The sequence below is a fragment of the Indicator indicator genome, chromosome 32, assembly GCF_027791375.1.
Source record: "Indicator indicator isolate 239-I01 chromosome 32, UM_Iind_1.1, whole genome shotgun sequence".
Lineage (NCBI taxonomy): Eukaryota > Metazoa > Chordata > Aves > Piciformes > Indicatoridae > Indicator > Indicator indicator.
In genome coordinates, this window is record NC_072041.1 from 7493742 (window position 1) to 7512997 (window position 19256).

At 52.7% G+C, this 19256-nt stretch overlaps 1 protein-coding gene across 1 annotated transcript in view; it reads right to left on the bottom strand.

Moving 5' to 3' along the window:
• Positions 1–19256, bottom strand: part of IGSF21 (immunoglobin superfamily member 21) — a 43607-nt gene that overhangs the window by 1522 nt on the left and 22829 nt on the right. Inside the window, exons 4-8 of the mRNA XM_054394863.1 lie at positions 10593–10711; positions 9434–9549; positions 8228–8675; positions 4753–4838; positions 104–296 (exon numbers count right to left, since the gene is read on the bottom strand). Coding sequence (XP_054250838.1) covers positions 104–296; positions 4753–4838; positions 8228–8675; positions 9434–9549; positions 10593–10711 — 962 coding nt within the window. The remainder of the gene's footprint in view (positions 1–103; positions 297–4752; positions 4839–8227; positions 8676–9433; positions 9550–10592; positions 10712–19256) is intronic.

A 19256-nucleotide genomic window follows, 5' to 3' on the forward strand; every position in this document is an offset into this window, starting at 1 on the left:
CAGCAGAGACATTTTTATTGAGGGGGTGGGGAGAAGAAGGGGAGATGGGTGAGGATTTGCAAAGGGATTGGTGCCCTCCCCTCCCCCTGTGGTGCCAGCCTACCGAAAACGATGAGGCGGGTGTGGGTGTCGGTGGAGCCCAGGGGGTTCTGGGCGGTGCAGCGGTACATGGAGCCGTTGAGCTCAGCTGGCACCCGCTCCAGCACCAGCTCCTTGCCGGCATGCTCGGCGCTGCCGTCCAGCAGCCGGCTCCCCACCCGCGTCCAGGTGAAGAGGGGCTCGGGGAAGACTTCGTTCTGGGGAGGGGGGAGGGGGAAGATCATAGAATCATAGAGTCATAGAGTCATAGAATCATAGAAGCATAGAATCGTAGAATCATAGAGTCACAGAGTCATAGAATCATAGAATCATAGAATCATAGAATCATAGAGTCATAGAATCATAGAGTCATAGAGTCATAGAATCATAGAGTCATAGAATCATAGAGTCATAGAGTCATAGAATCATAGAATCATAGAGTCATAGTGTCATAGAATCATAGAATCATAGAGTCATAGAATCATAGAGTCATAGAATCATAGAATCACAGAGTCATAGAATCATAGAGTCATAGAATCATAGAGTCATAGAGTCATAGAATCATAGAATCATAGAGTCATAGTGTCATAGAATCATAGAATCATAGAGTCATAGAATCATAGAGTCAAGAGTCATAGAGTCATAGAATCATAGAGTCATAGAATCATAGAATCATAGAGTCATAGAATCATAGAGTCATAGAGTCATAGAATCATAGAATCATAGAGTCATAGTGTCATAGAATCATAGAATCATAGAGTCATAGAATCATAGAGTCAAGAGTCATAGAGTCATAGAATAATAGAGTCATAGAATCATAGAATCGTAGAATCACAGAGTCATAGAGTCATAGAATCATAGAGTCATAGAGTCATAGAATCATAGAATCATAGAATCATAGAATCATAGAGTCATAGAGTCATAGAATCATAGAGTCATAGAATCATAGAATCACAGAGTCATAGAATCATAGAGTCATAGAGTCATAGAATCATAGAATCACAGAGTCATAGAGTCATAGAATCACAGAGTCATAGAATCATAGAGTCATAGAGTCATAGAATATTCATAGAGTCATAGAGTCATAGAATCATAGAGTCATAGAGTCATAGAATATTCATAGAGTCATAGAATCATAGAATCATAGAGTCATAGAATCATAGAATCATAGAGTCATAGAGTCATAGAATCACAGAGTCATAGAATCATAGAGTCATAGAGTCATAGAATCATAGAGTCATAGAGTCATAGAGTCATAGAGTCATAGAATCATAGAATCATAGAATCATAGAATCATAGAATCAACCAGGTTGGAAGAGATCTCCAAGATCATCCAGTCCAACCTAGCAGCCAGCCCTAAGCAATCAGCCAGACCATGGCACTAAGTGCCTCCTCCAGGCTTCTCTTGAACATCTCCAGGGATGGTGACTCCACCACCTTCCTGGGCAGCACATCCCAATGAGCAATCAGCCTCTCTGTGAAGAACTTCCTCCTAACATCAGCCTAGACCTCCCCTGGCACAGCTTCAGACTGTGTCCTCTTGTTCTGCTGCTGGGTGCCTGGGAGCAGAGCCCAACCCCCACCTGGCTACAACCTCCCCTCATGTAGTTGTAGACAGCAATGAGGTCTGCCCTGAGCCTCCTCTTCTCCAGGCTGAACACCCCCAGCTCCCTCAGCCTCTCCTCTCAGGGCTGTGCTCCAGACCCCTCACCAGCTTCGTTGCCCTTCTCTGGACACCTTCCAGCACCTCAATATCTCTCTTGAATTGAGGAGCCCAGAACTGGACACAGCACTCAAGGGGTGTCCTGAGCAGTGCTGAGCACAGGGCAGAATAACCTCCCTTGTCCTGCTGGCCACACCAGGATGCCTTTGGCCTTCCTGGCCACCTGGGCACACTGCTGGTTCATGTTCAGCTACTCTCACCCAGCACCCCCAGGTCCCTCTCTGCCTGGCTGCTCTCAGCCACTCTGTCCCCAGCCTGTAGCACTGCTTGGGGTTGTTGTGGTCAAAGTGTAGAGCCCTGCACTCAGCCTTGTTCAATCTCATCCCATTGGCCTCTGCCCGCCCAGCCAGCCTGTCAAGGTCCCTCTGCAGGGCCCTCCTACCCTCCAACAGATCAACACCTGCTCCTAACTTGGTGTCACCTGCAAACTTACTGATGATGGACTCGATTCCTTCATCTACAAGATGAGGCAAGGGGGATGTGTGTGATGGCTTTAAGACTGTTGTAACAGTGTGAGAGCTGAAATCCCTCTCCCACACTGACTACAACCAGGCTAGCTCAGTCTGGAAGCAAATGCAAGCTGTGTTTACAAGCAAATCTCCAATCCATGATGGAATGCAATGAATCTGTACAAACAGACACGATTCACAACATTCACAGATATGTACAGGCAACAGAAAAGCACAACCAAGCCCCCTTGGCTTCCCCCAAGGGGCCTTCCCCTCAGCCAGAAGGCATCCCCCCAGACCCCCCTGGCAGAAGGCAGAGAGTCAAGAAGCAGAGAGGCTGTTAGGCTTAGCTTGTCAAGGTCAGTGTGTTATCTTCAGCCAGAAAAGCAGCAGCAGACAGACAGAAGCCCAGCAAGCAAGCTGAGAACCAGGCTGCCCAAACTCCCCAACCTTGTTTTGAGTAGAGATTCTTAAATATTTCTCTCCAATGAAAGTGTTTAGAATCATCATTATTTTGCTTTTCTTACACCCTAGAGTGACTTATTTACGTCCTTTCACTTTCTCTGCTCAAACTTTGTGAAGAAAAATTAAAAAGACAGCCTTAAACCCATCACAACTGGCTTTTTAATTTTGCTTCACAGAGTTCGAGCAGAGAAAGTGAAAGGATGTAAAATCACTCTTGGGTGTAAGAAAAGCAGAAGAATGATTATTCTACACACTTCCATTGGAGAGAGAGAAACGTTTAAGAATCACTACTCCAAACAAAGTGTCTCAGCCTCAGTTTGCTCAGCTTCTGGCTGCCTGCTCCTTCTTTTCTGGCTGAAGATAACACACACACTGACCTTGATAAGCTAAGTCTAACGAACCTCTCTCTGCTTCTTGGCTTTCTTCCCTTTTTCCCTGCTTTGGGGGAGGGGGGGAAAGGGAAGCACGGCCCCCTCTCTTCTGGAGGGGCCCAAAGGGGGCTGGGTTGTGCTTTTCTGTTGATTGTACATATCTGTAAATGTTGTGAACAGTGTCTGTTTGTACAGATTCATTGCATTCCATCAGAGGTTGTAGTTTTGCCTGTAAACACAGCTTGCATTTGCTTCCAGACTGAGCTAGCCTGGTTGTAGTCAGTGTGGGAGGGGGATTTCAGCTCTCACACTGTTACAGCGTGAGAGGAGAGAAGAAAGGGGAGAGCAAACCCTGTCTTGTGCCTGCAGCCCTAATCATCCACAAGGATGATTTGGGGACTTGAGCATCTCCCCTGTGAAGAGAGACTGAGAGCCCTGGGGCTGTTTAGTCTGGAGAAGAGAAGGCTGAGAGGGATCTGATCAATGTCTATCAATAGCTGAGGGGTGGGGGGCAAGGGGAGGGGGCCAGGCTCTTTTGGGTGGTTCACAGAGATAAGCCAAGGAACAATTGGTTCAAACTTGACCAGAGAAGATTTCAGCTCCACATGAGGAGAAACTTCTTGACAGTGAGGGTGACAGAGCCCTGGAGCAGGCTGGCCAGGGTGGTTGTGGAGTCTCCTTCTCTGGAGCCTTTCCAACCCCACCTGGATGCATTCCTGTGCAGACTACCCTCAGTGATCCTGCTCTGGCAGGGGGGTTGGACCTGATGATCTCTTGAGGTCACTTCCAACCTCTGCTATACTGTGAGACCGTGAGACACTGTGACTGGGTCCAGCTGAAATATCCAAGGGGCACCAATATGCCATAGAATCAGCCAGCTTGGAAAAGACCTCAGAGCTCATCAAGTCCAACCTATCACCTAATTCCTAACACCTCCTGACAACTGAACCATGGTTCCAAGTGCCACATCTAAGCTTTTTTTGAACACCTTCAGGGACAGTGACTCCACTACCTCACTGGGCAGCACATTCCATGACCAATTACGCTTTCTGGGAAGAACTTTCTCCTCACCTTGAGCCTAAACTTCCCCTGGTGCAGCTTGGGGGACCATGATCACAGAATCACAGAATGTTGGGGACTGGAAGGGATCTCAAGAGATCGTCCAGTCCAGCCCCCCTGCCAGAGCAGGATCATAGAATCATAGAATTGTCAGGGTTGGAAGGGAGCTCAAGGCTCAGCCAGTTCCAACCCCCCTGCCATGGGCAGGGACACCTCACACCACAGCAGGTTGCTCACAGCCACATCCAGCCTGGCTGCAAAAACCTCCAGGGATGAGGCTTCCACCACCTGTGCCAATGTCTCAGGATCACCCAGAGCATGAACTCATCCAGGTGGGCCTTGAACATCTCCAGAGAGGGAGACTCCACTGGCAGCCTGTTCCAGTGTTCTGTCACCCTCACAGTGAAATACTTCTTCCTCCTGTTTCCATGGAACTTCCTATGCCCCAACTTCTACCACTGCCCCTTGTGCTGGCATTGGGCATCGCCCAGCAGAGCCTGGCCCCAGTGATGCAACCCAAGGTCACCAAGCCAAGCCCACGAAGTGCAGGGCTGTCTGTTGGCCCTGCATGGACCCAGGGGGATGGGGAGGGATGGGGGATGCTGACCTGGAAGCCCTGCACCAAGATCCTCACGGTGTCTCCCACGCGGGCTCTTGTCGGGGTCATTGTGATCTTCGGGCCCTTGGGAGCAACTGCAAGGGAAGAGGAGGAGAAAGGCTGAGCAAGGGGTTCCTGGGGCCCCTGGGTGCCCTTGGCTGGGGTTAGTGATGGTTTGATGAATGGTGGTGGTGAAGGGGTGTGCCAGAGTGTGCCAGCTTGGGGTGGGGCTGATGGCTGGGTGATGGATGGAGAGGTCAGCAGACATCCAAGTGACTGATGGACAGGTAGGCAAGGACCCTGCAGGTGGATGAATGGCTGTGAGAATGACAGCTGGTACTGATGGGATAGATGGTGGTGAAGGAAAGGCTTCTGAATTGAAGTCTTCCCTGCTCAGAAAGAGGGGTGAAGAGGAGGCAGATTGGTTTGAAGCTCTGGAGATGGGCACCTCAGAAAAGCATTGCCCCTCAACCTATTACTCCATGCCTTTGTGAAAAGTCCCTCTGCAGCTCTCCTGATGAGCCATCAGGACATCAACATAGCTTCAAGGAAGGCTGTGGATTTGGAGGGGCAGTGTTGGGGTGAGCTTTGTTATTACAGGTACTGGAGCTACTGGGGAGAAGTAGGAAGCCATCAAGGTCTTGACCTCCTGGGGAGCCCCAGAGGTTGGACAGCTAAGCTGCAGAAGATGTGAAAACACAGGACTTGGGTTTATGGGTTTGGGGTTTTTTTTTTGCTGGTTGTATTCTGGGAGAGAGCTTTAATGCTTGGTGGGGAGGGCCAGCTAATGGAGAGCCATCTATTAACAAGAGAGCTGCTGCCTTCCTTGTTGACTGCCAGCCTCCTGTTGACCTCCTCATCACTGCCAACCTCCCACTCATTGAGGTGGCTGATGAGCTGGAGAGGAGGAGCACCAGCACGGAGAGCCTTGTGCACGCTGAAGCCTGTGCCAAAGACAGGTGGAAAGCCAACGAGGAGAAGCTCTCCAGGACATGGGGCATCATGGTCCATCCAGTGAGCCAAGTGTCCTACTTGGCCAAGAAGCAAAGCCCAGCCCTACTCTTGGGGTAGTTTTAGGCTGTGCCTTGGAAAAAAAAAAAGACTTCCACAGGTCTTGAAGAGAAACGGATAGAATGCAAATAAATTGCTGTTGGGTGTGAAGAGGAAAATAAGGATAAGTTCTAGGCAATCCCCTTGGGCAGACAACAAACAGAAAAGTTAGGTCTGGCCTAACTTTCTCTCTTTTTGCTTCCTTTGCTCTAGCAGATACCAGCTCTGGCTTCTGCTGGTTTTGCTGACCTTGGCTGCGTTGCTTTGTTGTGGCTGAGTATTAACAAACAATTCTCTGCTCTTTCTCTTGTCCTGGGGGTACAGGGCAGGGGGAAAGGGAGCAGGGAAGGGGAAAGCTGTTGGTCACCCCCTGGTTTGTCCAGGGGGGGTTCTTGTGTTGTTTATAAATTGCAAATAGATGGAAATGTTGGAGATTTTGTACATATTCATCCCATTTCCTTTCCAGGTTGTAGGTTTGCTTGTAAATAGAGCTTCATTCGCTTCCACTGAGCTGGGCTGGCAGTTTTGTGTTGGCTGGGAGGAAATTTTCAACCCGTTGCAACTCTACATGGCACAAATCCAAATCTAAATCCCAATCCCAAAGCAAATCCAAGTCCAAACCCCAATCCCAATCCCAATCCCGATGCAAATGGAAATGCAAATCCCAATCCCAAAGCAAATGCAAGTACAAATCCAAATCCCAGTCCCAATGCAAATGAAAACCCAAATCCAAATCCCAATCCCAATGCAAATGAAAACCCAAATCCAAATCCCAATACAAATGCAAATCCCAATCCCAATCTCAATCCAAATCCAATCCAAATCTAAATCAAATCCAGTTCCAATTCCATTCCAAATCCAAATCCCAATCCCAATGCAAATGCAAATCCCAATCCCAGTCCCAATGCAAATCCAATTCCAATTCCATTCCAAATCCAAATCCAATTTCAATTCCATTCCAAATCCCAATCCCAATCTAAATCTAAATCTAAATCTAAATCTAAATCTAAATCTAAATCTAAACCCAAATCCAATTCCAATTCTATTCCAAATCCAAATCCCAATTCCAATCCAAATCTAAATCCAATTCCAGTTCTACTCCAATTCCAAACCCAAATCCAAATCTAAATCCAAATCCAATTCCAATTCTATTCCAAATCCAAATCCAAATCCCAATCCCAATCCAAATCTAAGTCCAATTCCAGTTCTATTCCGATTCCAAGACCAACCCCAAATCTAAATCCAAATCCAATTCCAATTCTATTCCAAATCCAAATCCAAATCCCAGTCCCAATCCCAATCCCAGTCTAAATCCAATTCCAGTTCTATTCCAATTCCAAACCCAACCCCAAATCTAAATCCAAATCCAATTCCAATTCTATTCCAAATCCAAATCCAAATCCGGGTCCCAATCCCAACCTAAATCCAATTCCAGTTCTATTCCAATTCCAAGACCAACCCCAAATCTAAATCCAAATCCAATTCCAATTCTATTCCAAATCCAAATCCAAATCCAGGTCCCAATCCCAACCTAAATCCAATTCCAGCTCTATTCCAATTCCAAGACCAACCCCAAATCTAAATCCAAATCCAATTCCAATTCTATTCCAAATCCCAATCCCAATCTAAATCCAATTCCAGTTCTATTCCAATTCCAAACCCAACCCCAAATCTAAATCCAAATCCAATTCCAATTCTATTCCAAATCCAAATCCAAATCCAGGTCCCAATCCCAACCTAAATCCAATTCCAGTTCTATTCCAATTCCAAGACCAACCCCAAATCTAAATCCAAATCCAATTCCAATTCTATTCCAAATCCAAATCCAAATCCAGGTCCCAATCCCAACCTAAATCCAATTCCAGCTCTATTCCAATTCCAAGACCAACCCCAAATCTAAATCCAAATCCAATTCCAATTCTATTCCAAATCCCAATCCCAATCCAAATCTAAATCCAATTCCAGTTCTATTCCAATTCCAAATCCAAACCCAAATCCAAATCCAAATCCAAATCCAATTCCAAATCCATATCCAAATCCAAATCCAAATCCAAATCCAATTCCAGTTCTATTCCAATTCCAAACCCAAATCCAAATCCAAATCCAATTCCAAATCCAAATCCAAATCCAAATCTAAATCCAAATCCAAATCCAATTCCAGTTCTATTCCAATTCCAAACCCAAATCCAAATCCAAATCCAATTCCAAATCCAAATCCAAATCCAAATCTAAATCCAAATCCAAATCCAATTCCAGTTCTATTCCAATTCCAAACCCAAATCCAAATCCAAATCCAAATCCAATTCCAAATCCAAATCCAAATCCAAATCCAAATCCAATTCCAGTTCTATTCCAATTCTATTCCAAATCCCAACCCCAACCCCATCCCCAACCCCAACCCGTGTCCCCCATCCCTGTCCCAGCGGGCGCTTACCGAGCGTCACCTCAGCCTGCATGGGCATGGAGAGTGCAGGGTGCTTGACCTCGCAGCTGAAGAGGGCCTCGTTGTCGATCTGGGGGTTGAGGGTCCAGGTGAGGGTGGCTCGAGCCTCCACCGTGCCGTCGCTCACCGGCGCCTGCGTGTGCCGGAAGTAGTAGATGGGCTCCGCCACGTGCACCCAGCGCGGGAACTCGCGGCTCACCACCGTCTCGGGGATGATTTCCGTCACCGGCCCTCTCTCGGCCGCCAGCCCCCGGGGAGGCTCCATGGTGGCGGAGGGGTGCCAGCCGCCGGCCTCCCCTTCGGCCGCCAAGGATTTTGGCACCTTGGTGTCGTCCAGGTCGCGGTGAAGGAGGTTGCGAGGTTCCCAGCTCCCGGCGCCGGCCGGCGGCTCCGGCAGCGGGGTGGCCTCGATGGGTTCCCCGTCCCGCTTGAAGTACACCTGGGTGGGGGGCAACGGGGAGGGTGGTGGCCAGGCTGGTGGCTGTCCCACTAAAGGCTGTCCCCACCACCCTGGACATCCCCAGCAGCCTGCCTCTTGGGCAGCAGGAGCTTCTTCCCAAGGTCTCCACCTTCCAAAGGTCCCCTCCTTCCCAAGGTCCCCTCCTTCCCAAGGTCCCCTTTCCCAAAGTCCTCTCCTTCCCAAGGCTTCCTCTTTCCCAAGGTCCCCTCCTTCCTGAGGTCCCCTCTGTCCAAGGACTCCTCCTTCCCAATGTCTTCTCTTTCCTAAGGTCTCCTCCTTCCCAAGGTCCCCTCCTTCCCAAGGTCTCCTCCTTCCCAAGGTCCCCTCCTTCCCAAGGTCTCCTTTCCCAAGGTCCCCTCCTTCCCAAGGCTTCCTATTTCCCAAGGTCCCCTCCTTCCCACAGTCCCCTCCTTCCAAGGTCTCCTCCTTCCCAATGTCTCTTCTTTCCCAAGGTCTCCTCCTTCCCAAGGTCCCTTCCTTCCAAGGTCCCCTCCTTCCCAAGGCTTCCTCTTTCCCAAGGTCCCCTCCTTCCCACGTCTCCTCCTTCCAAGGTCCCCTCCTTCCCAAAGTCCCCTCTTTCCCAAGGTCCCCATGGAAAGACAGTGCAGGGCAAGATGTGGGGAGCAGGCTCCTGCTTTCCTTCTTTTGCCTGCAGGAGCAGCAGATCTCTGTTACCTATTTTATCTATCCATATCTTGCTTCTAACCTAGATCTGAGAGGTCACCCGGGGGGCTCACCAGTGGGGCAGGCTTGCCACCAGAGACCACACACACCAGGGTGAAGTTCTGTGCCTGGTAGCGGCTGAAGGGTGCTGGGGTGTCAGCAGCAAGCACTGAGATGGATGTTGGAGGAGCTGCCAGGGAGCAGAGGTGGGGTGTTAGCATGGTGGCCTTGATGACCACCCACCCACCCACCCATCCATCCATCCATCCGTCCGTCCGTCCGTCCATCCATCCATCCATCCATCCATCCACCCACCCATCCATCCATCCACCCACCCACCCATCCATCCATCCACCCACCCACCTATCCATCCATCCACCCATCCACCCACCCATCCTTCCCTCCCTCCCTCCCTCCATCCATCCATCCATCCATCCATCCACCCATCCATCCACCCATCCATCCATCCATCCATCCATCCATCCATCCATCCATCCTCTTCCTTGTGTCACTCATCTGCCTTCTCTTCCCATTCTCATCCACATCCTCATCCCCATCACCAACCCCATCCTCAACTTCAACTCCATCCCCATCCCTCTCCCCATTCCCATCCCTCTCCCCATTCCCATCCCTATCCCCATCCCTATCCCCATCCCCGTCCACATTCCCATCCCCATCCTCATCCCCCTCCCCATCCCCATCCCTATCCCCATCCCCGTCCACATTCCCATCCCCATCCCTGTCCACATCCCCATCCCCATGTCATCCTCATGCCCATTCCCTTCCTCATCCCTATCCCTGTCCTTATCTACATCCCCATTCCCCATCTTCATCTCCATTTCCACCCCCTTCTCTGCCTCTCTCTTCATCTCCATCTCCATCCTCATTTCCATCTCCCTTCCTGTCCCCATCCTCATTCCTGTCCCCATTTCCACTCACCTCTCCACCCCCATCCCCATCCCCACCCGCGTGCCCACCCTCATCCCCATTGTTGTCCCTATCCCTGTCCTCATCCCCATCCCCTTTCCCACCCCCATCCCCATCCCCACCCCCGTGCCCACCCTCATCCCCACTGTTGTCCCCATCCCTGCCCTCATCCCCATCCCCTTTCCCACCTCCATCCCCATCCCTGAGGACGGGAAACAACCCAAATCCCTGCTGCCTCCCCACCCTGAGCCCTCCCCCCTTCCAGCGTTGTCCCCTCGGATCCCCCCCAGGCAGGGGTGTGCTCACCCATCACGTTGAGGAAAACATTCCCCGAGGCCAGCACCACTTTCTCCCTGGTGGCTCGGTCGTAAATCCCCACGTGGCACTCGTAGGGGCCGTTGTCCGAAATCCGGACCTCGGGCAGGCTGGGGAGGAGACACAGGACTCGGCTCCATCCCAACCCCCTTTTCCCACGGGATGCGGCGGTCAGCAGCCGGCTCTCAAAGCATCGGATGGGGCTGCTTATCGCCGGCGACAGGGATCAATAAGCTATTAGTAGCTGCGAAGGCTGTGGGAGGAGCTGGGAGCGTTAGCAGCTGGAGCTCAGCGGTGCTGGCAGCTCCTGGGGAGGGGGAGTAATTCCAGCCTGCAGGAGGGAAAGGCTCCACCAGGAGCAAAATCCCACCAAGTGTGAAACACCCAGGGAAGACTGACGATAGGGGCTCAGCGCTGGAGGTTATGGAGCACTTGGAATGGCTGTGGTGAAGTGTGGGGGATAAAAAAGCATCAAAAACCTAACCCCTGAGTAAAGCTGGAGCTCAACAATCCATCCTTTATCCCTGTTCTTTGCAGGAGAGGAAAGGAATCACAGAATCACAGAAACATTCAGGTTGGGAAGACCCTCAGGATCACCAAGTCCAACCCAAAACCCTACTCTGCAAGGGTCACCCCTAAACCATAGCCCCAAGCACCACATCCAAGCCACCTTTAAACACAGCCAGGCTTGGGGACTCCACCACCTCCCTGGGCAGCACATTCCAAAGCCTGACCACACTTTTCCTACTGTCCAGTCTAAACCTACCCAGTTGTAGCTTGAGGCCATTCCCTCTTGTGCTGCTGGAGATGGGAATGCTTGTGCCAGCTGGAAAGGAGCCACTGTACTGACCAGCAGCTTCCTGCTTCACCATCCAGCAGCAGTATCCCACATCCCACCTCAGCAGCTAGCAGCACGTCACTGTGCTGGCCAGCAGCACCCCACTTCACTGGCCAGTGGGATCTTGCCTTGCCAGCCCACTTTGCATCCTGCCTCATTGTCCATCAGCATCCCACCTCACCATCCAGCAGCACCCTGCCTTCCCATCAGCACCATCCCACCCTGCTGCCTGGCTGCATCCCACCTCACCATCCAGCAGCACCCTGCCTTCCCATCAGCACCATCCCACCCTGCTGCCTGGCTGCATCCCACCTCACCATCCAGCAGCACCCTGCCTTCCCATCAGCACCATCCCACCCTGCTGCCTGGCTGCATCCCACCTCACCATCCAGCAGCACCCTGCCTTCCCATCAGCACCATTCCACCTTTCTTCCTGGCTGCATCCCACCTCACTGTCCAGTATCATAGAATCACAGAACGGTCTGGGTTGGAAGGGACCTCCAAAGGTCATCCAACCCAACCCTCCCTGCAGTCAGCAGGGACATCCTCCACTAGATCAGGGTGCCCAGAGCAACCTGCCTCACTAGCCATGTCCATCCCATCCTGCTGGCCAGGACCATCCCTCCTCACTGTCCAGCACCTTCCCACTTCATTATCCAGGACCATCCCACCTCAGTGTCCAGCACCTTCCTACTTCATTATCCGGCACCATCCCACCTCACTGTCCAGCACCTTCCCACTCTATCCAGCACCCTCCTCCCATCCAGCACCATCCCACCTCACTGTCCAGCACCATCCCACCTCACTGTCCAGCACCATCCCTCCTCCTGTCCAGCACCATCCCACCTTCTGCCTGCTCCATCCCACCTCACATCCAGCACCATCCCTCCTTCCATCAGCACCATCCCACCTCTCTGTCCAGCACATCCCACCTCACTATCCAGCACCATCCCTCCTTCACTATCCAGCACCATCCCTCCTCACTGTCCAGCACCATCCCTCCTCACTATCCAGCACCATCCCTCCTTCACTATCCAGCACCATCCCTCCTTCACTATCCAGCACCATCCCTCCTCACTGTCCAGCACCATCCCTCCTCTCTGATCCAGCACCATCCCTCCCTCCTCAGTCCAGCACCATCCTCCACTTCAGTGTCCAGCACCATCCCTCCTCACTGTCCAGCACCTCCCACTTCATTATCCAGCACCATCCCACCTCAGTGTCCAGCACCTTCCTACTTCATTATCCAGCACCATCCCACCTCACTGTCCAGCACCTTCCCACTTCGTTATCCAGCACCATCCCTCCTCACTATCCAGCACCATCCCACCTCACTGTCCAGCACCTTCCCTCCTCACTGTCCAGCACCATCCCTCCTCTCTGTCCAGCACCATCCCTCCTCTCTGTCCAGCACCATCCCACTTCATTATCCAGCACCATCCCACCTCATTGTCCAGCACCTTCCCACTTCATTATCCAGCACCTTCCCACTTCATTATCCAGCACCATCCCTCTTCACTATCCAGCACCATCCCTCCTCACTGTCCAGCACCATCCCTCCTCACTATCCAGCACCATCCCTCCTCACTATCCAGCACCATCCCTCCTCACTATCCACCACCATCCCTCCTCACTATCCAGCACCATCCCTCCTCTCTGTCCAGCACCATCCCACTTCATTATCCAGCACCATCCCACCTCATTGTCCAGCACCTTCCCACTTCATTATCCAGCACCTTCCCACTTCATTATCCAGCACCATCCCACCTCACTGTCCAGCACCTTCCCACTTCACTATCCAGCACCATCCCTCCTCACTGTCCAGCATCATCCCTCTTCACTATCCAGCACCATCCCTCCTCACTATCCAGCACCATCCCTCCTCACTGTCCAGCACCATCCCTCCTCACTATCCAGCACCATCCTCTCATCCACCTCCCTCACTATCCAGCACCATCCCTCCTCACTATCCAGCACCATCCCTCCTCACTGTCCACCACCATCCCTCCTCACTATCCAGCACCATCCCTCCTCACTGTCCAGCACCATCCCTCCTCACTATCCAGCACCATCCCTCCTCACTATCCAGCACCATCCCTCCTCACTATCCACCACCATCCCTCCTCACTATCCACCACCAACCATCCTCACTGTCCAGCACCATCCCTCCTCACTATCCAGCACCATCCCACCTCACTATCCACCACCATTCCCACTTCACTTATCCAGCACCATCCCACCTCACTGTCCAGCACCTTCCCACTTCATTATCCAGCACTATCCCTCCTCACTGTCCAGCACCATCCCTCTTCACTATCCAGCACCATCCCTCCTCACTGTCCAGCACCATCCCTCCTCACTATCCAGCACCATCCCTCCTCACTATCCACCACCATCCCTCTTCACTATCCAGCACCATCCCACCTCACTGTCCAGCACCTTCCCACTTCATTATCCAGCACTATCCCTCCTCACTGTCCAGCACCATCCCTCTTCACTATCCAGCACCATCCCTCCTCTCTGTCCAGCACCATCCCACTTCATTATCCAGCACCATCCCACCTCATTGTCCAGCACCTTCCCACTTCATTATCCAGCACCTTCCCACTTCATTATCCAGCACCATCCCACCTCACTGTCCAGCACCTTCCCACTTCACTATCCAGCACCATCCCTCCTCACTGTCCAGCACCACCCCTCCTCACTGCCCAGCATCCTCCTGTCTTGCTTCATCCCACTCCCCTGTTGGCATCACCCCACTTTGCCATCCACCAGCACGACCCCACCTCACTGTATGGCACCATCCCACCTCACCATCATCCTCACCCCATCAGGCTGGGGGAGGCAATTCCCACATGGATCACCCAGCAAGACACCACCACCCCCTAATTTTTTTTTTTTTTTTTTTTTTTTTGGTAGGCGGGGCTTCCCTAGCCAGGGAGGAAATCTGTCGCCGGTTTTCCGGATCCTTTCTGGCTGCCTTCCCACTCCTCCTCCTCCTCCTCCTCCTCCCCACACCAGACCCTGCCAGCACAAACAAGCCCCATGGAAGCCAACAGTCTCTTGGCAGCTCCTTCTAATGGCCACAGAGCTCTCAGCTGAGCGTCTGCCATCTGCTCCAGCCGCCGGCTGCCCACGCGCGCCGCAGGATCCTCCTTCAGCAGCAGCACGCAGGAGAGGGTTTGGCCATGGAATCACAGACTTGGGGTTGGGTTGGGAAAGACCTTTAAGACCATCCAGTCTAACTCTCACGTGGCTGGTGCTAAACTGTGGCCCTCAGCACTGCAGCTCTGCAGCTCTGAAACACCTCCAGGGATGGGGATTCAACAACCTCCACAGGCAGCCAGTTGTGGACTCATAGAGTTGTTAGGGTTGGGAGGGACCGCAAGGATCAGCCAGTGCCAACCCCCTTGCCATGGGCAGGGACTCCTCACACTAGAGCAGGTTGCTCACAGCCACATCTAGCCTGGCCTGAAAAACCTCCAGGGACCACAGGATCACAGGATCAGAGGATGTTAGGGGTTGGAAGGGACCCAAGGAGATCATTGAGTCCAACCCCCCTCCCAGAGCAGGACCATAGAATCTAGGTCAGGTCACAGAGGAACACATCCAGATGGGCCTTGAAAGTCTCCAGAGAAGAAGATTCCACAACCTCTCTGAGGAGCCTGTTCCAGTGCTCTGTGACCCTTACAGTAAAGAACTTCCCCCTTGTGTTGAGGTGAAAAGGGATGAGGCTTCCACCACCTCCCTGGGCAACCTGTTCCAGTGTCTCACCACAGGGAAGAAGTTTCTTCTAGTACCAAACCCAAACCTCCCCTGGGGCAACTTGAAGCCATTTCCTCTTGTCCTATCAATTATTCCTTGGGAGAAAAGACCAAGCCCCACCTGGCTCTAATCTTCTTTCATGGAGTTATAGAGAGCCAGAAGGTCTCTCCTCAGCCTCCATTTCTCCAGGCTGAACAGCCCCAGTGAAGCTGCTCCTCTTCAGCCCTGTTCTCCAGACCCTTCCCCAGCTTCCTTGCCCATCTCTGGACCTCCTCCAACACCTCAATGTCCTTCTTGGAGTGAGAGGCCCAAAACTGAACCCAATATTGAAGGTGTGGCCTCCCTGCTGCTGACTCCAAGGGGACAATCCCATCCCTGTCAAACTGAGGACCCTCTCCATCCCTTCACCACGAAGAGATTTGCCCAGATTTGGGTATAAAACGATCCAAACTGGGTCAGTTTGGTGTTTCAATGCTCCCTAAGCAGCAGAGAGAGGGAACCTCCACAGCCCTGCAAAGCCAAAACTGCTGCTCGTGGTGTCCTCTGCGTCCTCTAAGCTGCGTCCATCACGGGAGCAGCTCAAGGAGGGTGGGGTTTTAATTAGAGGAGGGGAGAGGATGAAAAAAAACCCCCAAACCCCTAAAAAACACATGTAGGGTTGGCTATCTCCTGCCTTTGCTCTTCACATCAGAGCAGGCAGCGTTCAAAGCTGCACTGAAAAGAGGCAGCCCCAGCAAGCCCTCTGCGCCGTGCAGATAAGAGCTGCGCCGCCCAGGATAATGCTCAGTGGGATGGCACCAACGTGACTGTGCCAGCACAAAGCTTCCCTCCCTCCCTCCCTCCCTCCCTCCCTGCCTCCCTCCATCCTTCCCCCAAAAAAAGGAAAAAAAAATTATATATGTTGAAAATGATGGAAATACAGAAGGGTGAAACGAAAAGGAGAACAAAAAAATTCAGTTGGATATAGCCAGGAAGTGAAGGACCTAAGCGAAGAACCCCAGCGTGGTGGTGAGGGTTGGAAGGGATCTCTAGGGAGCAGCCAGTCCAACCCCTCCCTGCTAAAGTAGGGCACCCACAGCAGCTTGCCCAGGAGCACAATGCCCAGGGAGGGTTGGAAGCTCTCCAGAGAAGGAATCCAAACAGATTGGATTTTTGAGGTGTCTGAGCAAGAGCAAGGATGGAGCCTGTGGTGGTGTTCTGCCTGGGGCTTCACAGAATCCCAGCATGGTGGTGGTGGGAAGGGACCTCTGGAGCTCAGCCAGTCCAACCCCTGCTCAAACAGGGCACCCACAGCAGCTTGCCCAGGAGCACAATGCCCAGGGGGGGTTGGAAGCTCTCCACACAAGGACACTCCACAACCTCTCTGGGCAGCCTGCTCCAGGGCTCAGCACCCTCACACCAAACAACTTTCTCCTCCTGCTCAGGTGGAACCTCCTGGGTTCCACTTTGTGCCCTCTGCCCCTTGGCCTGTCCCTGGGCACCACTGAGCAGAGTCTGGCCCCAGCCTCTTGTCCCCCACAGCTCCTTTAGCTCTTGCTGAGCATTGCTCAGCTCCCCTCTGGGGCTGCTCTTCTCCAGGCTCTCAGCCCCAGGGCTCTCAGCCTTTGCTCCTCACAGAGCTGCTCCAGGCCCCTCAGCAGCTTTGGATCTCTCGATCTAGGGAGCCCAGAACTGGACTCAGTCCTCCAAATGTGGCCTCCCTAGGGCAGAGTAGGAAGGGAGGAGAACCTCCCTTGACTTGCTGGCCACACTCTCCTTCATGCAGCCCAGGAGACCTTTGTTCTTCTTGGCCATGTTGCTGTCCCATGGGCAACTTGTGCCCCAGCACTCCCAGGTCCTTCTCTGTGGAGCTGCTTCCCAGCAGGTCCCCCCTCACCTGTCCTGCTGCAGGAGGTTGTTCCCCTCCTGGTTCAAAACCCTACCCTTGCTCTTACTGATCCTCAGCCCCAATGGTCTCAGCCTTTGCTCCTCACAGAGATCCTTCAGGCTCCTCAGCAGCTTTGGAGCCCTTGCTGGACTCTCTCCAGTAGTTCCCTGTCTCTCTTGAACTGGGAAGTTCAGAACTGAACCCAACATTCCAGCTGAGACCTCAGTAGGGCAGAGTAGAGAGGGAGAATAACCTTCCTCATTCTGGCTGCCCACACTCTTCTTCATGCACCCCAGGACACCAGTGACCTTCAGCAAGGTGCCCTTGTGGCCTCCTGGATAACTTACTTATTGTCTGCCCGCACTTCAGGTCCTTCTCTGGGGGGCTGCTTCCCAGCAGGTCCCCCCTCCCCTGTCCTGCTGCAGGAGGTTGTTCCTCCCCAGCTTCAAAACCCTCCACTTGCTCTTATTGACCTTCTTGAGGTTCCTCTGCCCAACTCTGCAACCTGTGGAGCTGCTTCCCAGCAGGTCCCCCCTCACCTGTCCTGTTGCAGGAGGTCGTTCTTCTTCCAGTTGCACAACCTTGCCCTGGTTGAACTTCCTGAGGCTCCTCTGAACAACTTTCCAGGCTGGCTGACTGGCAGCACAGCCTGAGGGGATGCCACCCACTCCTCTCACTTCCACACCATCCCCAAATCCTTCTCAACTTTTCCTCACCAGCAGCCAAAACCAAGGCAGGATGCTCCCCACCCCCACAAAGCACAACAATTCTGTGAAGAGACATTTTGCATGCCCTCTGAGAACTCTCTCCCTTCTCCCCAGGAAAGTTGCTCTTCTCCCTGAGGAGAGGAGCAGCCTGCCTGTGTGAGGACACTTCCACCACCATCCTCCCCGGCTCCATGCCGGATTTGCCGGCGCCGCGCCGCTGATCCCCAGCTCCTTTTAAGTTGCTTTCTCCCAGGGCAGGGAAATTTTCTGCTCCCAAATTCCATTAGTTCTACAATCCGTGGTGAAAATGGAGAGGGGAAGAAAAAAAAAAAAACAAAAAAAAAAAAAAGAGAGAGAGTTTGGAGCCAACAACAACAAAAGAAGAATAAAAATCGAGCAGTTGCTTTATCTCTTGCTGAGCATTGCTCAGCTCCCCTCTGGGGCTGCTCTTCTGCAGGCTCTCAGCCCCAGGGCTCTCAGCCTTTGCTCCTCACAGAGCTGCTCCAGGCTCCTCAGCATCTCCTTTGGACTCTCTCCAGTCATTTCCTGTCTCTCCTGAACTGGGGAGCCCAGCACTGGACACTACCACTTTATGTTTCCAGGGGCTGCTCTTCTGCAGGCTCTCAGCCCCAGGGCTCTCAGCCTTTGCTCCTCACAGAGCTGCTCCAGGCCCCTCAGCAGCTTTGGAGCCTCCCCTGGACTCCCTCCAACAGTTCCCTGTCTCTCTCGATCTAGGGAGCCCACAACTGGACTCAGTCCTCCAAATGTGGCCTCCCTAGGGCAGAGTAGGAAGGGAGGAGAACCTCCCTTGACTTGCTGGCCACACTCTCCTTCATGCAGCCCAGGAGACCTTTGTTCTTCTTGGCCATGTTGCTGTCCCATGGGCAACTTGTGCCCCAGCACTCCCAGGTCCTTCTCTGTGGAGCTGCTTCCCAGCAGGTCCCCCCTCACCTGTCCTGTCACAGGAGGTTGTTCCTCCCCAGGTGCAAAACCCTACCCTTGCTCTTATTGACCTTCTTGAGGTTCCTCTGCCCAGCTCTGCAATCTGTGGAGCTGCTTCCCAGCAGGTCCCCCCTCACCTGTCCTGTCACAGGAGATTGTTCCTCCTCAGGTTCAAACCCTACCCTTGCTCTTACTGAACTTCATCCCCTGAGCCTCCTCTTCTCCAGGCTGTACACCCCCAGCTCCCTCAGCCTCTCCTCTCAGGGCTGTGCTCCAGACCCCTCCCCAGCCTTGTTGCCCTTCTCTGGACACCTTCCAGCACCTCAACATCTCTCTTGAATTGAGGAGCCCAGAACTGGACACAGCACTCAAGGTTTGGCCTGACCAGTGCTGAGTACAGGAGAAGTACATGGCTCAGGGGAGACCTCATTGCTGTCTACAGCTCCCTGAGGGGAGGTTGTAGCCAGGTGGGGGTTGGGCTCTGCTCCCAGGCACCCAGCAGCAGAAGGAGGGGACACAGCCTCAAGCTGTGCCAG